This window comes from Gopherus evgoodei, chromosome 17 (genome assembly GCF_007399415.2).
Source record: "Gopherus evgoodei ecotype Sinaloan lineage chromosome 17, rGopEvg1_v1.p, whole genome shotgun sequence".
NCBI classification, from domain to species: Eukaryota; Metazoa; Chordata; order Testudines; family Testudinidae; genus Gopherus; species Gopherus evgoodei.
The window spans coordinates 4,208,398-4,234,209 of NC_044338.1; the positions used below are offsets into that span (position 1 = coordinate 4,208,398).

Here is a 25,812-nt window from a genome sequence, read left to right on the forward strand (position 1 = left end):
GGTCCTGAAGCAGCCAGTACAGCTGTCACCTTGAAATCCTGTCCCTTTGGATGACTGACCATGTTGTGTATCACTCCTCACTGTACATCTAGCCTTTAGTTCGGGCAGTTGGCATTCTGAATCCACTCCTCCTGCCAGCTGATGAACAGACATATCTCACAATGATATAAAACCCTGTCCTTTCAGATTAACTTCAGAGTCGCTTAATGTTTCATATTTTGTAGGACTGTTTTGAAGCCACTGCTAGCAGAATCACACTTTCTTCTTGGTGCCTCTCCCCAGGTTCTCCAGTACCACAGTCTCAGTCACCACAGTCCCTCTTGATGGGAGCCAGGCTGCAGAGTGCCCCGACTCTAACAGATATCTACCAGAACAAACAGAAACTTCGAAAGCAACATTCCGACCCTGTATGCCCATCATATGCAGGGTATGGGTATTGCTACTCTCCGCAGCCAAGTAGGCCAGTCAGCCTGGGAACATCACCTACAAAACATATGGGATCATCACCTAGGAGCTCAGATTGGCTGTTTAAAACTCCATTACCAACAATTATTGGCTCTCCCACTAAGGTTTGTTAAACTTAATTCTGTCTGAAAAAAATTGTTACGATATAGTACTTACCTACAGCTATCTCAGTATCTGAGAGTACTCACTTGTATGCTAACCAGATTCAATGCTTGTTTAGGCAACTGCTCCTTTCAAGATACCTAAGACTCAAGCATCCTCAAACCTGCTGGCCTTGGTTAGTCGTCAGGGTTCGGCGGATGTCCCATTGCAGTCTAAAGACATGACTGACCCAAGGGACTTCACGCACTTCCACTCGACACAAGGAAGTGAAAAACAGGCAGTAGAACAGCACAGCAAGGCTCCATTTGGCAGGTAGAAATCATATCTATTTACAAACTGCAGACATTGTGTAGGCATAACTTGTCTATAGAATTGCCATGCTGTTTTGAAACCGGAGTGCTGTTGCGTGCAATTTATAGCCTGTGGTTTGTTTTGAGATATTTCTTGCTATGGAGACATTGGAGGTTAGTGTGTACCACAGAAACCTCATGTGCAGTGTAAAAAAAATAGTGTTGACGTCCTGGACTGCTTCACCATATTGTTGTTAAGTTCCCTTTTATTTGTTTTGATCATCTAAATTTGGAGTTCTAGTCTCCACTGTTAGCCTCCTTCCAGCTTTTACTTCAGAATTCTGATAAACTTAATATGGCTAAATTTGAAATACCATCTTAACCTTTGCGGTCTTTGCACGATTGTAGTCAGTTTTATTTCAGTAAGTGCAGTGTTGATACTACAGAGAATTCTTGAAATGAGATGTGTAACATCTACCAGAAAGCCACCCTCAGTTATGAGGTGCAGAGGAGGCTACATTGAGAATTTTTTTCATTTTCATTTGCTTTTCTGTGTAGATCTGTCAGTACTGGGAAGTTGTCAGATCAGCAAGCGAAGACTATCCTTGGTGGCCAGTTATATGAGGGCAGCACAGACAGCCTCAATACTGAGCGACCAATGGATACAGGTAAAGAACAGATTAATTCAGATATTATTGTAGTTTAAAGCGTACAGCCAAATTATCATTCCATCGGTATTAGGAGTTTTTATCAACATGCTCACTGGTTAAAGTGGTTGCTGTGTCACGAACACTAATGTTGGTTCTAATAATACTTTGACACAAACATAAACTCTTCAGAAGATTTCTGCATGTCTATGTTGAATATCTTTATAAAGCACCATATATAGTTGGGCACTGTCTGTAAATAGTAGCGTCCCAGAACTGCCCTAATTATAAAAATATCAGAGCTGTGTACGCTCATTTGGGTTTTTTTTCACTACCTCGGTTACAACTCCATCTTCTTATTCCAGCTTGTGTGATTGTGCCTTCCATAAACCAGCCAACAGAGGATGCTGTACCAACCTTATGGCTAGAATTACCAACAGTTTTTTTGAAACCAGGGTGCTATCCATGGAGGCCTGATTTTTTTTTTTTTTCAGCCTCCTTCCTGCCTGTCTTATTTTCTATAGCATCTATTTCCAGAGAGTCTAAGCACTGTCTCCAGGTTTTCAAAAGTCATCTCCAGTTCTCTTCCCGAAGAGAAGCGTTTAAGAGCAAATTTAGTTTCAAGTGGAACTTGGAAGGAGATGTGAAAAGCTAAGGGTGCATCTTAGTTCTGTTTGTGTTCAGCCAAGCGGCCCAGCACTACTTGTGGCATGTGTATTATTTGCTGTCAGACTTTGAAGATGCTCTCGTTTTTGACCAGTCTAGTCCAAAGTCTGGCTCTGTTTCAGAAAGTGCTGTGTATTGTATCATAAGGACTAACATACCATGTAAACCTTTTATTTCAGCTCCAGCAGGGGCCTGTGGAATTGCAATGGCACCTCCTTCCATGGTAACTGGAACAAGTTCTAGGGCAGTAATGTTTACTGTGGGTTCCCCTCCAAACAGTGCTGCTCCTCCTACTTGCACCCACATGGTCCTCAGAACTAGAACAACTTCAGGTAAGACACTCCTTAAAACAATGTCTCTTTGGCAAATGTGATGCCTAAATTTGTAAGCTCTTTGGAACTGGGACCTGATTCTTCTCCTGTGTTTGTAAGGTGCATGGCACAGAAAGGCCTCAAGACAATGCTGTAGCAGGTGTCAAACAATAATCAGGACTAGAGAGGAATGTCAGTCTAGGTCTTCTGAGTTTCTCTCCTCAAGAGAGGGGTGGGGTTGCTAGTTGAACATTCTACTGTGTACGTTTGTGACAGTCTGCGCCATGTCTGCGATGGGATCGAACACTGCTCCGTGGCATACCCAGTTGTTTGTTCCAAAATATAAAAAAGTAGATTTTTAAACCTGTCTCTGCCCTTTGGTCATACACAGTATGCAAGGAATAATGCATAAGGTTTGGAAGTGTACTGGAATCCAGCACGCCTTAGTGTGTGCTTTGAAATATAGAAGCCAACAGGCTAAATGCCTTCTTCCATATGAAGTGTGGATGTCCAGCAGATCTGCATAAGGGTGTTTTTGTGAACTTGATTCTGTCTGTTGATTTTGACCGGGTACCTGCAGTCAGAATCCGTGTCAGCCAATCACTTTTTTTCTTCTCACAAAGCCCATTTCATAAGTCTTCACTGTCTAATAAGAAATGCTGCTCAGATGCTGGACTGACGATATAAAGCATAACAAGAAGCTCCCCCAGATGAATTTGTGGTGGCTTCTGCTTTATCTTTTATTATTAACTTTAGCCCAGAGCTGCCAAATGGACCAAGCTGTTGGACTGAATGTGTTTTATTTTTCTTATAGTTGGATCAAACAGTTCTGGAGGGTCTCTCTGCTCTACTAGTGGCCGTGTATATATGGGCTCCCCTCCTGGTATTTATATGGGTTCTTCTCCTCCTGGAGCAGAGGCAGCTCCAAGTCTGAAGTACATGTCGTATGGTACTTCACCTCCCAGCTTAGAGGGTTTTATCACTTTTGAAGCTCCTGAACTGCCTGAGGAAACATTAATGGAGGTACAGAAAAAATAATGTTTTGTCATGTTTGATGCCAATAAATGATTACTTAGAAATGATGGAAATATGGCTGAGCCTCTGCCTGAATTGTGCTTTTAATAGTTTCCTTTTTACTGGACAATATTCCTTTGTAAAGCTTGAAAAAAGTTCCCTATCTGTTTGTCCTTTTCTAGCTGACAGTTATTCCTTGTATCTCCTGTATTTTCATAGGGGACAAAATGAGCATGTCTACTTTGGTTTAACAAAGCTTTCCACTGATAGGACACTATTTCAGTGCCAAATCAATGTTACATGTGTGCTGACAGTGACAGTGCACACCCTGCCATAGCTTACTGCTTGTCCAAAGCCAGCAAACAGGGAATTGTGCCAGCACTTTAATCAATGAACCTAATGATTGTAGAGCTGAATTTAAATTGGAGTAAAGCAGATGTTAAATACTGAAGCTTTAGATCAACTCTGTTGTTAGATACCAAATATGTTATACAATAAAAGCTGAACACTTCTTTTGGTTTCTCCTATACAAGGGTCTAGCATCCTTGTGGTTGCTGATAAAATAATAAATACATGCCACTTGTGAGTTCTTTAGTCACTCTGCAGATTGGTTTCAACAAACTTAGAGCTCAGTGTCCTGACTCTTTGGGCCTTTGTTACAAGGTTTTAGCATATATCTGCAATATGTTTAGATTTGTTTTAAAAGCAAGATAATTCATCTCGATTCTCTTTGAGCTAGTGAGTCCTTGAGCTCCTGCTATTAGTATTAATCCTGTGTGCGTTGCACAGTGTTGCCAAGATGCTGACCATTCCCCAGATAGGCCATATGGCAAATACATGGCAGCTATTGTGATTAAATTGTCTTCTCTTTTCCTTCTGACAGAGAGAACATACAGATACACTGCGTCATCTGAACATGATGCTGACATTTATAGAATGTGTACTGGACCTGACAGCAGTACGGGGAGGAAACCCAGAACTGTGCACCTCTGCAGTGTCATTGTATCAGATTCAGGAGAGTGTGGTTGTTGATCAGATAAGCCAGCTAAGCAAAGAATGGGGGTAGGTATTTGGCTAAGTAGTTGTTATAGAATTAGTGAATTTCAGATGAATTCATATGTCTGCTCATGACAGTCCTCGTTCTGACTTTGTCAGAAGTGACCTTTCTGCTTTAGGGAACGTTTGGTGGTAGTATGAACATTTTTTAACAACTGAAAAGCAAAAAGGCCCATAGAGTGGCAGATGAAGAACTAGGAATCCTGGAAAAGGGAAAGTGTTTTTGGGGGGGTGTTGGGTTTTTTTCCCTCTGAACTGTCAAGATGAGTGGAGGGCAAGGTTGGTGGCTGCTGCCTGGAGCAGTGTTACGCTTTGTCATGCCTGGGAATCTGAGCTCCAGTCTTCACACCCTCAGTTATGGGGAAAAGGGCGCTCTTTGCATGACTCCATCAGTAACCATCTCTGGCTGACCAGGAGCAGCAATACTGCGTTCCAAAAGGAGTCACATCTAAGCCTCTGTCGGAGAAGCAGCTCAGTCCTGACGTGAAACCTTTAGAAGTGAGGAGAAATAAGGTGAACATGCTGGTGATGGGAGTGGAAATCTCAGTCATTTCTCCCTTCCTGCAGGAAAAAAAAACAAAAAACCTAATGTGTGTGATGGTCCTAAATGTTGTAATTCTGAAAGTAACCCCTGGGCGGGAGGTGGAGGGGTGGTTGTAAGAACACTCAAGAGAAAAGTGCAAGCAGGGGCTTTCTGGAAGGACATTGGCCTCATGTAATTAACCTACAAACAACAAATTGGGTTTCTTCTGTTTTGCACATGAAAGCAAAGTTTATATGTGCACTCTCTCCTGGCCAGAGAGATGGGATCTCTCACAACCAGTGCGGCACAGAGGACCTGGGGTGCTTTGTCATTTTTGTACACCTGTTTCCTCACTCCCTGACAGTTATTTCCTGCCAGCACATAGTGTGGGGAGCAGAGCCATTGGGAGGGTGTCTGGTTAATATCTGAGCGTCTGGCTGTGGGTTGAATATCTTTATTTAACAAAGAAGAAAATCTGTAAAAAATCAATGCTAAAATTTATTTTTTTCTAGACAAGTAGAGCAGCTGGTGTTATATATGAAAGCAGCACAGCTACTAGCATCTTCTCTGCATCTGGCCAAAGCACAGATCAAATCGGGAAAACTGAACCCATCCACTGCTGTTAAACAAGGTATATGCAGCCATTGCTTTTGGACACTGATAGTTTCATTTCCTTTGCTTGTGAATTATTGACATTTCTTTGGCCCATCAGTGAAAAGAATTAAGTTGAAACATTCAGGATCTCACTGTGGCCAAACACCATACTCCTTTCTTGCTCTACTAGTGACTAAGGAAACTTCGACTCAGTCAGCTGGGCAAAGGAGGTATTTTAGCACTTTCCAGAACTGACCATGCTTACTTGCACTTCTGGAGAGAGAGAACTGCAGACACAGAATTGCTTAATTACTATGACAAAAAGATGTCGTTAGTGGTTAGGGAATGGGTAATTATTAATATGAAGTGAAAATTATTTGATAATACTCTCCCGACAGCAAAAATGACACAGTAGATGGTAAAATAAAACTACAAAGATAAACACTCACTTGATTAGAAAGCTGACTTGTAAAGTTGAATTTAAATGTTTTAACCTTTTCTTAACACTGACTTTCTCCAGTTGTCAAAACTCTGAATGAACAATACAAATTCTGCATCACCATGTGTAAGAAGCTGACAGAAAAGCTGAATCGTTTCTTCTCTGACAAACAAAGATTTGTAGATGAAATCAACAGTGTAACCGCAGAGAAACTCATCTACAACTGTGCTGTGGAAATGGTAAATCATTCCTTTCACCTGCATTTAGGGTATTGAGATCAGTAAAAATAGTAACACTTTGTGATGGGCACAACCTCCTCTCACACATCTCTCTAATCTAACGAGATAGCACTGCATGTTTGGCCTTAATCCCGTTCGTGCCAGGGCTGATGTAATCTTCCCCCAGATCATTTCTGAAGTGCCTCGCTGATACAGTTGCTCTGAGGTTTTCCCACACATCAGCAGGTTTTGTATAGAGATACTACAAAATGCAGTGCTAAGCTGTACAGTCTATGATGGGCTTCTGTCCGCCTGAGTATCACACAATAAAGCTTACTGATGCATAGAAATAGAACACACACAACTTCCCAATCAGCTGGTTTTAGTTTAGGGAGTTGTTTAGAGTTGGGGGACTCCTAGGTTGGACAAGTGTGTCAGCAGGTCTATAGAAAATAAAAATGTTAATAAAGAAACATGGGGAAAAGGTATCTGTGTATCTGACAAGTTTTGAGTACACAGATATTTGGGTAAACCCGGGAACAAGGTGCAGCAACTGTATCACTTTAGGAGACTGACTTACTTTCAGATAAGGGGAAGTTCTGGTGAAATGGAAATGGATAAATAGTGGGGTTAGACATAAGATCTTGGCAAGTATCCACTGTATTTTACCTCCATGACTCGGTAGCCACATACGGATTAGCTTGTCTCCCTCACAAATAAAATAAGCTTGATAACAGGTGTGTATATTTGAGTAGTTACAATTTGAAATGTACGTATATATGGTACCATCCTTAATAGTGAAGGATCATAAAGCATTTCACAGTCTCTACATACAGGACTCTGTTCACCTAATGGCACACAGAAACTTACTTTCCTGTAACATCTCCATAAGATTATATTAAAAATTATAAAACCAGACCAGCATATTTAAGGTACAGAAGCACTGTTAATTAGCATCCACAGAGTCATGCTCATTAATCAGTCAGTTCTCTGAGACAACTTTTTATAATAGTATTTGCTTAGAACAATTCATATAGCTAATACTAATGAATGCTTCCAGGTTCAGTCAGCAGCACTAGATGAGATGTTTCAGCAGACAGAAGATATTACATATCGATACCACAAAGCAGCCATGCTGCTGGAAGGACTAACTAAGATACTGCAGGACCCTGCAGATATAGAAAACGTTCACAAATGTAAGTTATTTGGAGACTGTATTTTGTGTACCTTGGTAGTAACTGGAAATTCTGGAGAGCGTAAAAAACTTGATCATCTACTTCTCTTCAAAATGCATAAAGTGCTTCTTTATTATAAAAATAGCAACATCTGGCTATGGAGAACAGAATAAACGGGTCTAACGTTTTGGGAGAAATCCTGGCCCAGTTGAAGTCAATGGGAGTTGTGCCATTGACTTCAGGAGAGCTAGGATTTCACCTCTAGTATTGTTTGCCGATCCATGGCAATCCATGCAAAGCCTCTTCACAAGGCAAATGCTGCTGCATGTCAAGGCACAAAGCCTTTTGCAGTATTGCACTTGTAGCGGAAGCTATTACTGATGACTAAGACAAGAGTTTTTAAAATGTAAGAACTCAGAGGAACAAATCTATGTTCCAAAAGTGGAAAACTGGACAAATGAAGGGCAAAAGTAGATTTGTAATAAATTCAATTTAAAAAGTAAATCCAAAGGATAAATGCTGGACTTCTGAAACAAGACTAAACACAAACAGTGGGTAGAAATCCCTGTGCTGAGCTCTGTGTTTAACTTTTTAAATAAAATCCTCTGAATGCAGCTGAACTTCCTTTGGCTGATATTTATTATCTGCCTTGTATATTTAACTCATGGGGAGGCACCTAGAGTGTAAGACGGGCACTTATATTTGTGTATGTATTAAATATATGTAAATCTGTAATTTCATGGTTAGGCGTAGCCTATAAAAGCAGCAAGCACGAGAGGAGCAGCTAGTTTGGATGGTTTTCAAGCGTTCGTCCTTAGCTGATGGTGCTATATAACCTGAAGAGTCATGTCCGTTTTGATGCAATCATTTTATTCTTTCTGCACTGAAATGAATTTGCGCTTGATGTGTTCAGAACTTGACTGTACTTTAACATTTGTGGGTTTTTTTCAGATAAATCTAGCATTGAGCGACGGCTCTCTGCACTTTGCTATAGTACAGTGGCTGTATATGAACAGTAGCAGTATCCCAAGGACCAGGTGGTGTGAACAGAAGGGACCACTCAGTGACATTGTACCCTTTCTTTTTTTTTTTTTTTTTTTTTTTGCTACTTTTTGTTGTCATTGTCCCACTGCCCTGTGGAAGACAGTTTTTAAAGTTCTATGGTGACTACCAAAGAAACAGCAGTAAATTCAAAGAGGAAAAAATCCAAAAGTACAACGTTTATAGAAAATCTGCCTTACTGATAAAGTCACTCGTCCCTTTTTCCTCTTAGCAGCAGAATTTAAAAGAAATAGGTCTTCACGTTTCTAACTGAACTTTGTACATGTACTTTTAACTACAACGATCAGTTTTATTTTCCTTATAAAGGACTATTCAGAATGGATCCTTCTTCACAAAGTATACAAAGCTTTCATAGGGAGATTCCACTCAAAGGTTTGTGGAGGACTGTTTTTTAATTGCCAGTATCAGACTGTTGAATGAGGGTATGAAATTCCAAATGTATAAACCTGCAGTTTGAAGCTTTTGTGGCTAAGCTTGTCTGGATCCAAGCTTACATCTTGTAAATACAGCTCATCAGTGAATAGAGGAAAGGTGGGAAGTAAGTACCTTTTAAAGAATGGGAGGAAGAGGTCAATGGAAGAAATTTTGCTCCATCTCTTCAAAATACTCAAACAATTTTATCAGCTGATATAGAAACAACTAGATGTTCTTCTTCCAAAACAGTTTGTATTGCACTAATTTACTAAAGCAACTGTACATTCATTTTTGAAGAACTGTTAATTTAATTTAAAAAAAAACAAGAGAAAAGGCACAATGGACTTAGCTGAAAAAGTTTTATTTCAGTGTATATAAAATCCTTTTCAGAATTCCAAATGTAGCTTGTCGAAGACTTTCAGACCATCTGTAAAAACTTGTATTCATGTGAACCTTTCCATTTTATAACTATTTATCTAATACTTGAGTAACTACTGCTACAGACTTTCTCAGTAATGGAAATGTTTTGAGTTGCTGGCTGTTTGCTTTCTATATAGGTTTGGTTGCATCTTTGCTTGTGCATGCAGTATGTGCATTATTGCCTGCAGTCTCTGTAAGTATAACAACAGCTGTCTGTATCCTGTTTCTTGGACAGTATTAGAACAAATACTGTAAATTGAGAGGCTCTTTTAGGAGCCATGTAAGACTAGAAATAAGGTTTGGAATTGGGATGCTGATTTAGTGATGTGGGATTTCTACATACAGTGCGTGAAAAATCAGGGTATTTGTGTGTGCATTTTTAGGGAGAGGTGGGAAGCGTCCCATAGCCTCATAGGCATTTATCATTTCAAGCATCCCTTTAGATCATCAGAACAGCAATTCACAAAGTATTTAGGCATCTTCTCTGGAAATGGTTCCTATATTGTACTTTTGGAAGGTTTTTTGCCTTTTTTTTGGGAGGGGGGTGGGGGGAATTCAACTGCTTGAATACTTGAATAAACCATTCTCCAGGACAAAATCACTTTAATCCTCTCTTAGATACCGTGGTCTGAACTATTTTACAAAGTTGTACAGTTCTCATACATCAATATTGTTTTAGTGTACTGATAACCATGTGTTTCCTTTACTTTGACAAAGTAATGTACTTTTACCCTTATTTATCTGTATGAAATTCCAACAGTTAATTTGAAAGTGTTTATTTATATAATATTTGTATTTTTAGGTCTTTAATACAGTGTTTCTACCTCTCCTTTGTAACTGCATGCATTATTATTGAAACTAGGTAATAACTCACTGAACTGTTGCATAATAGCCTTTTTATTATGGCCTGTATAAATGTATATTCAGGTAAAATAAAGACTGACACCAGATGTGTTTCTATGGTACAACCTTAGTTTGTATCTTGCACTATAATTGGGGACCCTTATATTCAAAAAACACTGCAATATTGGCTAGTGTTTAAATCAAGGACAGAACAGGCCCTGGAGATTAAACTTGCTTCACAGGCCAAGAGGTGCATCTGGCAGCAATCAGCTGAGGCATGCTGGCAGAGCAGCGTGGTGGAGCTTGCATTGCTGCTTGTGCTCAACCTCTCTGGTGACAGAATGGTCTCCAGCACGACATGTACTGGAGCTACCTTTCCTTAAAGCAAAACCTGTTAACCTTGATTTGTTTAAAAAATGTCATGGATTTGAAAAACAAGATGCTAAACAGATTTTTGGCTAAGAGCTGGAAATCTTTCAGTGAAATGCCTGTTAGTTGCCTTTAGTAAAGAGGCTCAGTGTTCGAGTTGCTAGAAACACATGTAATTACATACACCTGATAGATGGGCTGGTTCTGAATGACATTTCTGCCTGCTAAAAGTTGCAAAATTTAGTCCTTTCCATTGTGCTGCTGAAGCTGCTTCCCCAGTGGAGTGTGGCAGAGTACCTGAGAAAGGGCTGTTTTTTCTTTGCTATACTATCAAGATTTTCCAGCATTTGCCAGAAAAAGAGAGAAGCTGCTCAGAACCGGACCCTAATTATAAAAAAATGGAAAGGGAGGAGCACGGTGTGCCGCTGGAATAGCTGAACATGCATCTGGCCCTAATACAAAGGTCTGGGGGATAGGCAGCTTTTCCCAAGAACTCGTTGTCTGTCTTTCACAGAATTCAGGCTCTCTCTCTCTCTCCCCTCTGCTCCTGCCAACAGTCTACAGCTGCACAAACAGGAGGGAGAAGAGAGAGCCATTCTTGTTTGCTGGTTTCCAGGAGGACGAGGCAGCCAGTGTTGAACATGGCCTGTCTTTCTGTGTAAACATTCAACACACAGTCTGAAGTTGTCCCCTAGCTCCAGTTCTCTCCATTGAACAGCAAGTGTCTGATTCTACCAGAAGCTTTTCTCACCCTTTAAAAAAAAAAAAAAAAAATCAAGGGGAAACACCTCTCCCCTTCAGTACTGTATTTCTAATTCAGATGCAGTGGACTTTATCTTCCCTTAAGAGGATCATGGTTAGTACTACGTACATTTTTTTCTGCTCTCCATAGCGCATAATGTCCACTGAGCATCTTGAAACCCCGTTTATGTTCTGACTTTGCTATTTTTTACTTGGGAAAGCTGAATTGCCTTCTTTCCCTCTGGTGCAGACAATGAATTCCGGTTAAATTCATTGTGTAGAACACATCAAAACAGAATATTTTAACCCACCAGTGAGATCTCAAAATATTCTCTTTTCTATTAATATTTCCCCTCCTGTACTGCATTTTAAGTTAGGTCAAATCTGAGGCACTAATTATTGAGTCAATTGATACTTTGAAAAGTATCTTCCAGTTCTTTGACTTGCATTTCAGAGAGGAGGGGAGATTGAGGAAGAGTAAAGACAAGACTCTATTTGCCCAGCAGGACAGAAAAGGGGGGGAAGACAGCTTTTCTCCTTCCCTAGTACAAAGAAAGTTGGATGCTGCTGTTTTCAGACATGCTGATGCTTTGAACATCAGACAGCCAGGCTGCCAGGAGACCTCATTCCTTTGTAGCTTGATCTCCACTTTTCCCTCCTTCACTCTTAATTTCCTCTCCTTTGAAATCTGCTTGACACTATCTTCTCAAATGGCCAAAATTTCCTTGGCAGTTTTTAAAGTCTCCTTTTATCCTAAACTACATCCTCTCTAATGCCTCAACTTTACTTGACCTAATCAATGCAGAGGGCATATGCTTAGCTACTCTGCACCCTAGAGCAGCAAGGCATATCTGAGTATCCCCTTTAGGAACATCTCTTATTCAGTAGGAGCCCAGTCTAGCTAAACGTTGGTGCTGCCTTTTGTAGGCAGCAGACTCCCTGTCTTCAGCTGAAAGCTAACTGAATGCAAGCATTGCTGCTGAGTCTTATTCAAATCTTTGCACCAATTGCTTTTCTTTTCTTGCGTTCACATTTTCCATTGCTCCAGCTGTCTACAATGCCTAAAGATCGTTGCTTTGTACGACTGTATGTTGCTCTCACAAACGAGGTCAGCCACTGCCCCCAAAACAAGTGACACCAGAAAATGAACTGAGCTGCTTTTATTCATTTAGGCTCTTCAAAGCCTTTTTCTTTTTACAGGAATTTCAGAAGCTATTTCTGACTCTCCTTTATCTCCATATGTATGCTGGCCAGCTTCCTGGATTTGTACCTTCTGTGACTACATCTCTTCCATCTTGTGCCTCTCTGGCCTGGTTTTGTGACACTCTTAATGCACCCAGACAATTCTGTAGATACAATGGATGCCAAGGGTAGGTCTGTGCAGCAAAATCTAGGCACAGGCTAGTCAACCCAAGCTAGCTTGAATCCAGCTGCATGGGTAACAAGGATAGTGAAGACAGCACGGGCTTCCACACAAGCCCAGCACAGACTTGGGTACATACTTGGCCCCCCCCAGTCTTCACTCCTATTCTTGCCCACACTAGCTAGATACAAGTTAGCTTGGGCAGGCAGCCAACATGTAGTTCTTGCATTGTGGATGCACCCTTATAAATAGGGCCCTATCAAATTCATGGTCCATTTTGGTCAATTTCATGATCATGGAATTTTAAAAATTGTAAATTTCATTATTTCAGTGATTTAAATCTGAAATGTCATGGTATTGTAATTGTAGGGATCCTGACCCAAAAAAGAGATGGGGGGTGGGATGTCACGAGGGTATTGTAGGGGGGGTTGCAGTACAGCTACCCTTACTGCTGGTGGTGATGCCTTCAGAGCTGGGTGGCCAGAGAGCAGCGGCTGCTCGTCGGGAGCCCAGCTCTGAAGGCAGAACCGCAGCCAGCAGCAGCACAGAAGGAAGGATGGCATGGTATGGTATTGCCACCTTTACTTCTGTGCTGCTGCCTGCAAAGCTTGGCCCCTGGTTAGCAGCCACCACTCTCCGGCCACCCAAGTCTGAAGGCAGCAGTGTAGAAGTGAGGGTGGCATGGTATGGTATTGCCACCCTTCTGCACTGCTGCTGGTGGGGCACTGCCTTCAGAGCGGGGTGCCCGACTAACAGCATTCTCATAAGAGCATAAGAACGGCCGTACTGTGTCAGACCAAAGGTCCATCTAGCCCAGTATCTGTCTACTGACAGTGGCCAATGCCAGGTGCCCCAGAGGGAGGGAACCTAACAGGCAATGATCAAGTGACCTCTCTCCTGCCATCCATCTCCACCCTCTGACAAACAAAGGCTAGAGACACCATTCCTTACCCATCCTGGCTAATAGCCATTAATGGACTTAACCTCCATGAATTTATCCAGTTCTCTTTTAAACGCGGTTATAGTCCTAGCCTTCACAACCTCCTCAGGTAAGGAGTTCCACAAGCTGACTGTGCACTGTGTAAAGAAGAACTTCCTTTTATTTGTTTTAAATCTGCTGCCCATTAATTTCATTTGGTGGCCCCTAGTTCTTGTATTATGGGAATAAGTAAATAACTTTTCCTTATCTACTTTCTCCACGTCACTCTTGATTTTATACACCTCTATCATATCCCCCCTTAGTCTCCTCTTTTCCAAGCTGAAAAGTCTGAGCCTCTTTAATCTCTCCTCGTATGGACCCGTTCCAAACCTCTAATCATTTTAGTTGCCCTTCTCTGAACCTTTTCTAGTGCTAGAATATCTTTTTTGAGGTGAGGAGACCACATCTATGCGCAGTATTCAAGATGTGGGCGTACCATCGATTTATATAAGGGCAATAATATATTCTGTCTTATTCTCTCTCCCCTTTTTAATGATTTAAATGATCTCCAGCCACCCAGCTCCGAAAGCAGAACAGTAGTAAGCATGGCGATACTGTGACCCTCCTAAAATAACCTTGCCTAACCCCCTTTTGGCTCAGGACCCCCAGTTTGAGAAACACTGGTCTCCCTCATTAAATCTGTGCCATATAGGGTAAAAGCACACAAAAGACCAGATTTCACGGTCCATGACTTGTTTTTCATGGCTGTTAATTTGGTAGGGCCCTACTTATAAAAGACACAAATTGAGGATCACTGTCTAGGGTCCTGCCAAACCCCTCCAAAACCAAAGCATGTTCTCTCCCCCACTCTGCCCCCCTCTCCCCCTGGAAAAGGCTGTGAACGCAGATTGGATTTGCCCTGTGATCTCAAGTTGAACACATCTGGTGACTCAAAACTGGACATATTCTATAGCTGATGCAATTTCACAGCAATTGAGATCATCCAGGAAGAGAGGCTCACTAGGGTAACCGGGACCCAATCCCTATAAGGTTTTGTAGGTTGAAATCAACATCTTGGATTGCATCCAGAAATATGTAGGAAGACGGTGCAGATCATGGTGCGTAAGTGTAACAAGTTCCATATGTAGCCAATTTTTTTCACTTAATAGAGGACTTGTTGTTGTGGCTAAGGATAATAAAGTACTGTGTGATGGATAGGTTTAAGTAGGATAGGAGTGTAAGATTGACAAGCCTTTATGAGTGATGAATGTATATTGGCAAAGTAAGGCTGTAATGCAACACTGGGGCCTGTAAGCTTTCAGCTTTGCCATACCAGGCCCCAGGCCTAAGGAGGGCTGACATAAGATGACGACCCAGAAATAAGCCTGTACCAGAGTAAGAACTTTCTTACACTCTTTATTCATTAAGTATTGACAGCTTTACAAATCCTTGCCATATAAATATCAGAAACAAAACAATCATTTACAACACTGAGCTTTTGTTTAAAGAGAGAGTGTATACAGACATCAGACCTCTGTTTAACAGCGTGTGACTATATTCTGGAGTGAGTGTCATTCCAACAGCTGCACCATGTCATTTCTAGTGAGTTTTGTTAACAATATATGAGAACTCTTGAAGTTGGGTGATCTTAGGCTTTAGCCCCAGTGACGAGTGAATCCTGTCTGCTGCTGACGACGGCAGCATGGAACTCCAGCGTGAGGTCCTGCCTCTGAGAGGAAATATTGCCCCTCCTGGATAAGTTTTGGCACCACAGGTTTCTGGAAGAACATGCTTGATGGATTCAAGGAATTATCACTTCACATGATGTGATAACAGGGAGGCAGAGGCTGGCAGTCAAGTGACTCCAGCTTAGCCTTGGAGGTTGCTGGACACAAGTCAAGTGTAGTTTTTAAGCCATCCCAGCAGAGTTCATTGTATCCATCCAGGACCAACTTTCAACAAGTATTCTCTGACGGATCATCTCAAACCTCATTTTTTAAACACCTGTGGCAAATTGCTGGTACTATTATAAGTCCTGTGCTTTTTCCTCTTGTGGGGGTTCAGGGCACCATTTCTCACCCCTGAACTGGGGTATCAACTGTCCCACTAGTGTCCCAGAAAAGGGGAGTGGAGAGGGAGGGACCTGGGCCCACCTTCTACTCTGGGTCTCAGCCCAGGGGCCCTAGGGATAGCAGTGAACCACATGAACTAGCAATTCCTTCCCCTGGGCTACTTCCCCCTTCAGCTTGTGGGGTTTCCTGCCCTCTCTCCACTTGGGCCAAGTTTCTCCCAACCCCTTGTGTCTGTAGAGTCCCTCTGCTCTGCACATGCCGAATTTTCCTTTACTTAGGGTCTTGGTCTTCTGGCCTGCCACAGCACTTTTCCAAACTGCTCTCCACTCCCACACCACACCACTCTGCTTCAGCTCCTCCAACTGTCTGATTGAAGCAGGGGGCATTTATCAGATGACTGGCCTCAGGTGCTCTTATTGGCTTAACTGGTTTCTGGTGCTCTAAATAATCTGTAGCAGCCTCTCTTCCCTCTACAGGGAATAAGGCTCTCATCATCCTGGGGTTTACATATCTCCCATCCATCACTCTCTTGCTGCCCTCTGGCCATGCTACATCACACACCATAAGAAGAAAGCTATAGACAGAAGCTAGTGCATATAGTAGCATGGAACTACAATGAAATGCACCTCTTATGAGCATAATAAACTATGGGAATGGGGAGGTGGTTATAGAATTTGGCTGGGCCCAAAAAGTTTATCCACAGAAATAACCAGTGAATGTCTGTGGCAAAACTGAACCTGCTGGTAGCGAATTCACAACCCAAACCCAAACCCAAACCCAAACCCAAGCCCCAGTTAGGAGGCTTCCTTTATTTTACTTGTTTCACTCGGGGGCAGCAGGCTGGAGTAAAAATCCACAGAAAGAAACTGTTTACCTCCTTTTTCACTCTGAAAAGCCTCCTGCTCTTCTCCCATGCCAGCATGGCAATGATGCAGAGTGAGAAAATGCCAGTGAACTAGCAGAGTATTTGCAAGGGCCAAAGTTCAAGTCCAGGCCTGGTAAGCAATTGGAGCTGTGGGGAGAAATGTGATGCGTACAGAACTGACATCCAACTGCCATCCACTTCATACTGGCAAAGGGAAAAGTTCCATTAGAAGCTACTTCTGCTCTGTGTTTAGGCAGCTGCAAATAAAGTGTTGCCTCCAGCAAGAGTACTTGAAAGGAGGCAAACTTCCCTTTTCAAAAGAATATTAGGAATACAGTGGAAAACCTGTAAAAACCCTATACAATGCAGCTGGCCTTCGCCCAGCCCCTTGGGAACAGAATCTTTTTCTTCTTGGAGAATCACTGCATGGAGGGAATAGTTGGAGTAATTTCAAGCAGACCGTGAGAATGTATTTGTGTCTCACCCAGGTAGAGTGACCAGACAGCAAATGTGAAAAATCGGGATGGCGTGGGGGGTAATAGGAGCCTATATGAGAAAAAGTCTCAAAAATCAGGACTGTCCCTATAAAATTGGGATATCTGATCACCCTACACCCAGGCAGTGCTTGTCTCTTGAATATTTCCTACTGTACACAAATTCATGTTTGTTCTGTTATGATGTAGCCTAAAGCAAAGGAAGAAACTGAGGCCCCAGAGGGATCTGCATATTTACATTACAGTACTAGATGTGGTCTGTCTTTCAGGCAGATCCCTGCCCTTTCTCTTCTTACTGACTTCCTGCCCATTGCTGGACTGTGGTTTTGGCTTAACCCTTGCTAAGAGCCTTTCCCGGGATGTTTTGCTTATCATGGCTCTCCTAAGTCTGAGAGACGGCTCACTGCAGTTGTTGTTTGTTCCTTTGGCTTCCAACTGCGATTGGTTGCAGCTCCCTTCCTCCCCACTCATCAGCACTTGAGCTCTTTTTCTCCTTGCTTTTCTCCTTCCTCCTGGAAGAGGCCAAACAGTCTGTCTGTCGAGGGAAGGTGTAGGAGATGTATACTGTAACAGTGGCAGAGACGATGCTCAGAACTCCACCTCCCTCCAAGCTAATGGCGTGATGAGAGCCAATGGGAGAAGGCTTTGTACCCTGCTCCCACACTCCTGAGTCATCCGCTCCTTTTCCAGGCCATCTCGAGCAGCGTCTGGGAGGGGGAAAGAGAACAACACAGAAGGGTTTGTTCTCCGAACCCTGCGCATGCCTGTAATTGATGGGCATGGAAGATGACAGTCTTGCTAATTGGTCCAAGGGGAGAAGACGCCAGAACAAAGTCTAGTGGGGAAGAGGGCTTCTCTCAAGTTCAGGCACTCAATAAAACCTGTAAAAGCAGCAGAGTCCTGTGGCACCTGATAGACTAACAGACAGAGCAAAAGCTTTCGTGGGTGAATACCCAGGAAAGCTCATGCTCCAATATGTCTGTTAGTCTATCAGGTGCCACAGGACTCTTTGCTGCTTTACAGATCCAGACTAACACAGCTACCCCTCTGATACTCAATAAAACCTGTCACATGATGCCATAATGATATCACTGGCACCCCAGTACTGCCTGCCTTATGATTACTCTGGAGTTCAATTATCTCTCCACAAACACCCCTTCTGCCTTGTGTCTTAGAGACTGAGTAAAAACAGATTATTCCCCAAGCTGCTAGCAGTGAGAAACTACCATGGGCGAGCCCTCAAAAAGCCAGCATGTGTTCTTGTCATGTTCCAACTCAAGGATTCCCCCATTCTCCTTGTATCACACATCTGTCTAATCAGCCTGCCACCCAAGGAGGGCTACACAGATCTCTAGAGATGCTGGATGCTTTCTAAATCCACGTCCCAAAAGTCTGCAGCTGCTGATGCTTTAACAGCTCGAGGGGTCAGTGAGAGGGACATGGGGCCCTTCTCTTTCCCCAAGGACTAAACATGCTGCCTCTTTAGCATTGCAGTTGCTGGAAAGCAGTGACTGAGCCCAGCTGTCCCTCAAGGCATGGCAGAGCAGTAGTGTGGTTTAGCAGACAGGGCATTGGACTGAGAGTCAGGAGACCCAAGTTCTGCCTCTTCACCTTTCTGTTTCTCTTCCCACCATTTCTCTGTCCCGTCCATTCAGTTGGTGTCTCAGCCTGTGCGCAGGGCCGAGCATAGGGACCTCAAGGCACTAATGTAATGTTAATAATAGTGCCTAGGCTAACAGGCCAGTTATATTCCAAGGAACAGACTCGCTTGTTCAAGACACTCTGGGAAAAACAGATGAGAAACAAACTCTATTCCACTGCACCATTCCCTCTCTCTGAAGCATAGAGTGTAAAGAGCACCTTACGTGGCCTTCTCCAGAGGCCCATAATCGTCTGCTCGGCGTGGGAAAGACTTTTGCTCTGCCTGCAGCAGAATTTGTCGTCTGATTTCCCTCCAGTCTGTTCAGATTGAGGTGCCTGAATTCTGATGGGGCCTTTGGGGAGGGAAGTTTGTCATGGTGCTCTGGAGATGTGTGTGTTACAACAGGTCTGATGCTGTAATCTTTACTCAGGTGAAACTTCCATGGAAGCCACAGTCTCAGCTACTCAGATCTTCACTCTGAAGTCCTGCAGGGCGTTCTCTAAAAGCCAGCCCAGCCCTAGCTCAGTGACCGTTCCTCTTAGTGCAAATCACAGCATGTAAGCAGTTTCCTTGGCTTACAGATTTTCCATCCTGTAGAGCTGCTGGCAGTTGCTCCCGTCAATCTTTCCCACACCAAGCTCTTTGCCACTGGGATTTATGCAACAGCTTGTGCAATGCTCATGTGCAGACAGCCCCAGCCTGCCAGATTCATGAGCTGAGCCTGGAGCCTGGGCAGAAGCAAAGACTCCCACTGGATTGGCAGGAAGCAGCCGACTTGGCAAGCTCCCTGTTCCAGATCTGCATGTGGCGTGGAGTGAGACTGATCCGAGATCCCTTTGCCCAACATGGAAATGGGCCTGGTACCGTCTGAATGAAGAGCTCAGGCAAAGGAGCTACTAGAATCTGCGGCTTGTTTGCTGTGATCAGAGCTAGTCTTCAGGTGCTTTTCGGTGTACTCGCTACAACAAAAACCATAAAACCCTTCCCTGCCTCTGCATTCCTTCTCCTTCTTTCCCTCCCCCCCAAAAAAACCAAACCACCACCAAACCGTCTGGGGAAACGTTAGGTACCTTTGGCTCGTGGAGGGGATGGAGGTGGGCAGGGGAAGCCAAAAGCCAGGGCGGAGTAAAGTTGTAGCACTTGGCTAGGGTTAGGCTGCTCCCTGACTAGGGCCAGTAGTGAGGAGATCAATGGGAGAACCTGTAGCACTCTACCACCACCTAGTGGGCAAGACTGATGCAGGTTCCAAGGCCCAACCACCCTAGCAGTTACAGCCAGGTTAGGTTTTAGGTTTGGATTGATCTTTAGCATGTTGGCCACAAACGTCTCTGCCCCTAAAGCCCCACTTGAGGAACTAAGGGGATGGCCATACTGCGGCAGCACAGCTGGGCTGCTGTAGCACTGTTGTGCAGACACTTGCTACAACCACGGCCATTTTCCTGTCCATGGAGGTAATCCACCTCTAGGGTGACCAGACAGCAAGTGTGAAAAATCGGGACAGGGGATGGAGGGTAATAGAAGCCTATATAAGAAAAAGACCCAAAAATCAGGACTGTCCCTATAAAATCGTGACATCTGGTCACCCTATCCACCTCCCTGAGAGGCAGTAGCTAGGTCTTCCATCGACCTGCTTGCCTCTACACTGGGGGTTAGGGTGACCTAACCGCTGCACAGGGTGCAAAAGTTTTCATAGCCCTGCGCAATGCAGGTCGGGCAATCTAATTTGTAGGTGTAGACCTCGTCTAGGGCCCTTATCCACAAAGCTATTTAGGGTCCTAACTGGGCTAATCTCCTCAGCCTAGGATTTTCCATGCTAAATATGACAATGTGTCGTAACTGATGCTTTGGAGAGAATTTTGAGTAACCTTGGTATCGAGAATTATAAATGAGCTGTTCAGACAGGGCACAGCAACAAAAGCAAAGTTCAGAAATTTACCTAAAGTAAGTCACGCCCTGTCCCAATTCCCAAATTCTCTTCTGGATCGTTGGCATGCACTCTGCATGTGACTGAGTTAACACACCTGTTTTTAACAAGTGTCCTGGCCAAATTCCAGTTAAGGTGATTACATGCTACTCCCTCACAAACCACCTGCATTTTCAGCTGTTTATTGGAGTATTTACCTCCTGTCAAAAACTGTTGTATAATGTTGCTTAACATTATAGTTAACTGGCTTGTGTTAAACCTCCAGAGGTGGCTGCATCACAGTGGTGGGTGTGGTCAGCCATCTGTATATACTCGGAGTTTCAATTGTTGAAGCCTTTGAGATGCTCTGGGGTGGACGATGCTGTACAAAGATGAGTTACTAACAATTTTATGCAACAGGGCCTCTTACACGAACATACAGCTCTGCTTCACTCCAGCCTGAGGGGACTATGGAGTGCACTGGACTTGAGTCAATATGTTACATAATCCTAACCAGACTGGGGTGATCCTGTTTGAACAGGACTGGTAAGTTTCCCTGGCATTACAAAGGAATGTGCCATACAGAGGCTGGGGCCATGGAAAACGAAAAAACTCCCTATGCGAGTTTGGCCAGCTCTTCAAGCTCCTCACTCTGGCCTCGTGGACCCAGCACATCAAGGCTTACCAAGGACCGAGAGGCACTCTTTGGCTATGTGAGGAAATCGAGACATTTCAGCCTGTCCAACCATTCCTTGCCTCAGCCTGTGTTTTCACTGTACACGGTTTAGGGTATTTCCTGCCCAAAATGTTGGGAAAATTCCTTTCCTTCCCAGATGCACGTAAGTGGCTGCTGCATTCTCCAGGCCATTACTTGTCCTGTCTGTAGAGTGACCCAAGCCCTGTCCGCAAGCCTATGGATTCCTCAGAGCTTGGCCGTCTCACATTCAGCCATCAAACAGAAGTCAGAGAAGCATCTGCATATATTTATGAACTGAGTGAACAGATCAATATCAAATGGAAGCTGGTTTCAAGGCTCACTTTTTACAGGGGTCGTTTTCCCCTTGCCTACACTACTCACGGGAAGTGATTTCTTCAATTTTCTTTGCTCTCAACAGTGTGACATTCTGCCCAGTTTTTGAAAACAATCGGTCATATGTAAATAATCTCACAGCTTGCGAGAGGCCAGGGGAGAACCTGTTCTATACCATGGTCCTCACATCCAGGCTGCATTGAAGTCTTGCAGAATGCTTCTGCACAACATCTCTAAGGGACAGCCTTTCCTATCCATCCACCCAGCCAAAACTGTCATCCAGGCTTTCATCGTCTCGCATCCTGATTATTGCAACACGCTCTTGTGGTCTTGACAAATGCACTCTCGCCCTGCTCAGACCCATTCGGTTTGATGCTACAAGGATCGTTTTCCTAGCCTGTGGCACTGACCGTGTCCCCCTTCTTTTTGAATCCCTCCACTGGCTGCCTCTTTATTGCATCAAACATACGCTACATTCATTATCCGCCTTCAAATTGCTCCTCCAATGTGATGCCTACAAAACAGTTGACGAGTTAGGCTCTTGGTGTGCTGAAAGCACTGCCTGTCATGCTGACCCATACGGTCTCATTGTTTCCATGGACTCCCCCACTGTCCATCTGCATCCATCTCTTGTCTCTTATCTTCTATTTAGAGTTGTTTGCTCTTTGGAGCAGGGGCCCATCTTTTGTTGTGTGTTTGTACTGCACATGCCACTGGGGCTCCGAGGTACCATGGTAATACATGAAATAAAGAATAACAACCTGCCTGACCTAGTTTGGTGTTTAAAATATGTGGGAGGACTCATTCAACAGCGATTTTTTGTGCACCTGTCTGCTTTGGAAAGTTCATTCTTTCACTGGCCTAGCGGTCGCAGTCATTCAGACAGAACGAAGCAGATGGGCATTGCCTAGACGGACTCTTCTCACATGATCTCACTGGAAACTACTTTTCCTTCAAACCCTCTCAACCCTCCCCCCCCCAAAAAAATAAAATAAAATAGAGAATTCAAAAGTTTCTCTGTGGGAGCAGAAACCCCTTAGAAAACAGGTTTACAGATGATTGGGTCAGATGTTGCTAGAGCTGTATGGAGATTCCTTGTAATCTTCCCTCCTCAAAATCATAACATTTCTTTCTGTTGCTTATCTTTTCTTCCTTTCCTGTCTTTATCTTCTTTACCCTCTCTGCCCATTCCCTCTTCCTTAAATCTCTCCTCTCGGACATAGGTGCAGTGAAAGAAAATCCTCTGAGATGCAGCCAGGAAATGGAGTGAGATAGACTGAGACTTGGAGGGAATGGAGTTAAGATTTTAAGGAGAGTGGGAACTGAAAGGTTGAGGAGCTCAAGGTGGGAACAGTGGCCCAGATCCTGAATTAATTCCAATGGGACTTTGGCCCAGATCCTGAAAGGTATTAAGTGCCTATGTACTTTGGACTTTGTAGAACCTGCCAAGAACCCCAGGCAAGAAAATAATTGGCAACTAAATATTAACAGCCCCCAATTATGTAAAAGGGTGTGTTTGTTTTCTTGCAGATACTATACAGGTGACCCTGGGCTTGTGGCCAAATTTCCTTAGTGGGAGGGATGAAGTTAAAGTAGGGAGGTGTCAGGGTTGTGTTCTTTGCACTCATTGCTGTCGAGCAGTCCAGGGAGAAGCTGCGTTTAAGGTAATGTCTTTTCATAACAAGCCACTTTTGTTAAAGCTTAATAGCAAACTACCTACTCCCAGGGAAGGGGAACCACTGCAGCTATTTACTATGAAATATCTGCCCTTTGTTTTCTCAGGCAAGGAAGAGTGCTTCTGCAGGAACAGTTTTCCTCCTCTTGCTTAGGTGTTTTTACATAGTGGAAGCTGTTTCTAGTAAACTCTGACATACAAAGAATGAAATGCTTGTATTGTTTTAATAGAATAGATTGAATGAAGTCTCCATTTACAGTGAAGTTGTTCTATGAACACAAATGGCTTCATTATAACCCGGGGCTCCTATCATTGTAAAATTTGCAGTGATCAAGCTGTGTTTTGCAGGGTGGGTGCCTAGCCACTAGAGCAAATGGTGCCACACTTCAAAATAAATTCATTCTTAATATTTACAGATTTTGGTAGCATTTAAATAAACATGAGGGTGTGGGGGAGGATATGTTTAAATAAATTCCCAAAGTCTGGGACAGAACGTGGGCAGGGCAGATTTGTCAGCTGCCCTACCTGACCCTGGGAACTGGCAAGAGAGCAGCTGGTACCCCATGAACCACTCTGAAATAGACTGACTTAGAGTTCCCTAGGTCAAGCAGCTGTGTTCTGTTGGCGTGATGTCCATAGGTTTTTGCTATTATTTGCATGAACATAGGGTCCTTTGGTGCTCAGGAGTCTCTCTAGCCCCTGATAAATGTTCCCCAACTGCAGCCATAATCTTGTGACTTAATGATCTCAGAGTTAATGAGCAGAGGATTAGTAGCCTTGTCACCAGCTGCAGGGTACTGGCAGCGATGCCAACTCCCTGGGCCAAGCTGCAGCTCTACCAGCTGGGAGGGGTGAAGTAGCTCCATATAAATGCCTCTGTACCTGTTTGTTCAAATGAGCCCTACATGCTCTGTAAATATTGACTCAGGATCAGGAACAGGCCCCTTGGGCTGGCCATACCTGAACCTGCAAGGGCCCTAGTGTTGTTTGCAAATTTGCAGAGTAATTTACCCCATGCCCTAGATTGCAATGGCTCCTGCATTCTCGCTTCTACCCTTGTCTGTCTCTATCTCCAGCTCTCCTACACCTAGTCCCTCCCTTCCAGCCTAAATGCAGGGCTTTGCCTCCTGTCTACTCCTGATCCTGTATCCATGGTCATGTTGCTGCCCTAGGCCCCTGCATCAGCCTGCTAGGTGCTGCACATCAAGTGCCCCTGTTACCAAGGACAGCTGAAACTGCACCTCTATGTGAAATTGAGATCCAAACACCGTACGCTTTCTTTTGCTTGTTCTATATCATAGCTGCTGCTCAGGCCTTTAGGGTGTGTCCCCACTGCAGCTGGGTTAGTGCCTCCCTGACAGCCACGTGCTAGCTCTGCTCCAGCAAGCATGCTAAAAATAGCACTGTAGACATTATGGCATGAGCTAGTGACCCAAGTGTAGACCCAGGTGGGTGGGGAGGCTCAAACACCAGGGGCTAGCCCATTCCACAACCTCCACACCACTATGTTTAGCGCAGTAGCTGGAGTCAGTGTGCCAGGGCAGGAGGCACACTACCAGCTACAGTGTAGACATAGTGAGGCAGGGACTCACTATCTGTGGCACAGCTCACAGCTGTACAGCACTGGGTTCAATTGAGGGACTACGGGCCTGATTTTCAGGGGTACTTGGTCCCCACAGCTCCAAATAAAGTCATGGGGCTGCAGGTGCTCAATGCTTCTGAAAATCAGGACCTAAGAAAAGCAGAATGGGCTGCAGAAGCCACAGATGGATTAAGTATCAGAGGGTAGCCGTGTTAGTCTGGATCTGTAAAAGCAGCAAAGAATCCTGTGGCACCTTATAGACTAACAGACGTTTTGGAGCATGAGCTTTCGTGGGTGAATACCCTGCATCTGAGGAAGTGGGTATTCACCCACGAAAGCTCATGCTCCAAAACGTCTGTTAGTCTATAAGGTGCCACAGGATTCTTTGCTGCTTTTACAGATGGATTAAGGCAGGTCTTATAGACTGGTGACTGGTTCTGCATGACAGGGCCATGCACCTACCCCCCGCTTGCACCCACTCTGCCCCTGCCTCCACCCACACCCAATGCTGCACTTGCTCACCAAGGACCCACGTCTGCCCTAATGCATCCACCCTGGCTCTCCACCCACCCTGCCAGGGACCATTGCCCACCCTGATGCTGCACCCCCCACACACACACTACACCCACCCCGACAGGGACCCACATCCAGAATCCTCTACAAACTCCGTGAGCTTGGGAGCAGGTGGAGCATCTGGGTGACTCTTCCCAGTGTCCCCTCCATTCTCTCCCTGGGGGGGGCTGGGTTCTCCTAGCATCCCCTCTATTCTCGGGGGGGGGGGGAGTCCCTCCCACGGGCCCCTCCATTCTCTCCTGGGGGGGGCTGGGTTCTCCTAGCATCCCCTCTATTCTCGGGGGGGGGCGAGTCCCTCCCACGGGCCCCTCCATTCTCTCCCGGGGGGGGGCTGGGTTCTCCTAG

General features: G+C 44.2%; 1 protein-coding gene across 4 annotated transcripts in view; it reads left to right on the plus strand.

The window, feature by feature from the left end:
• The window catches only part of ULK2 (unc-51 like autophagy activating kinase 2), a 52,257-nt gene extending 41,907 nt beyond the window's left edge, over window positions 1-10,350 (plus strand). For all 4 annotated transcript variants that reach the window (XM_030536416.1, XM_030536419.1, XM_030536417.1 and 1 more), the window contains 10 exons: window positions 283-569; window positions 686-879; window positions 1,416-1,525; window positions 2,350-2,502; window positions 3,296-3,504; window positions 4,379-4,557; window positions 5,587-5,705; window positions 6,189-6,346; window positions 7,386-7,521; window positions 8,452-10,350. In XM_030536416.1, the coding sequence (XP_030392276.1) occupies window positions 283-569; window positions 686-879; window positions 1,416-1,525; window positions 2,350-2,502; window positions 3,296-3,504; window positions 4,379-4,557; window positions 5,587-5,705; window positions 6,189-6,346; window positions 7,386-7,521; window positions 8,452-8,519 (1,613 nt within the window). In that variant the 3' untranslated portion in view covers window positions 8,520-10,350. The remainder of the gene's footprint in view (window positions 1-282; window positions 570-685; window positions 880-1,415; window positions 1,526-2,349; window positions 2,503-3,295; window positions 3,505-4,378; window positions 4,558-5,586; window positions 5,706-6,188; window positions 6,347-7,385; window positions 7,522-8,451) is intronic.
• The last annotated feature ends 15,462 nt before the right edge of the window (window positions 10,351-25,812 follow it).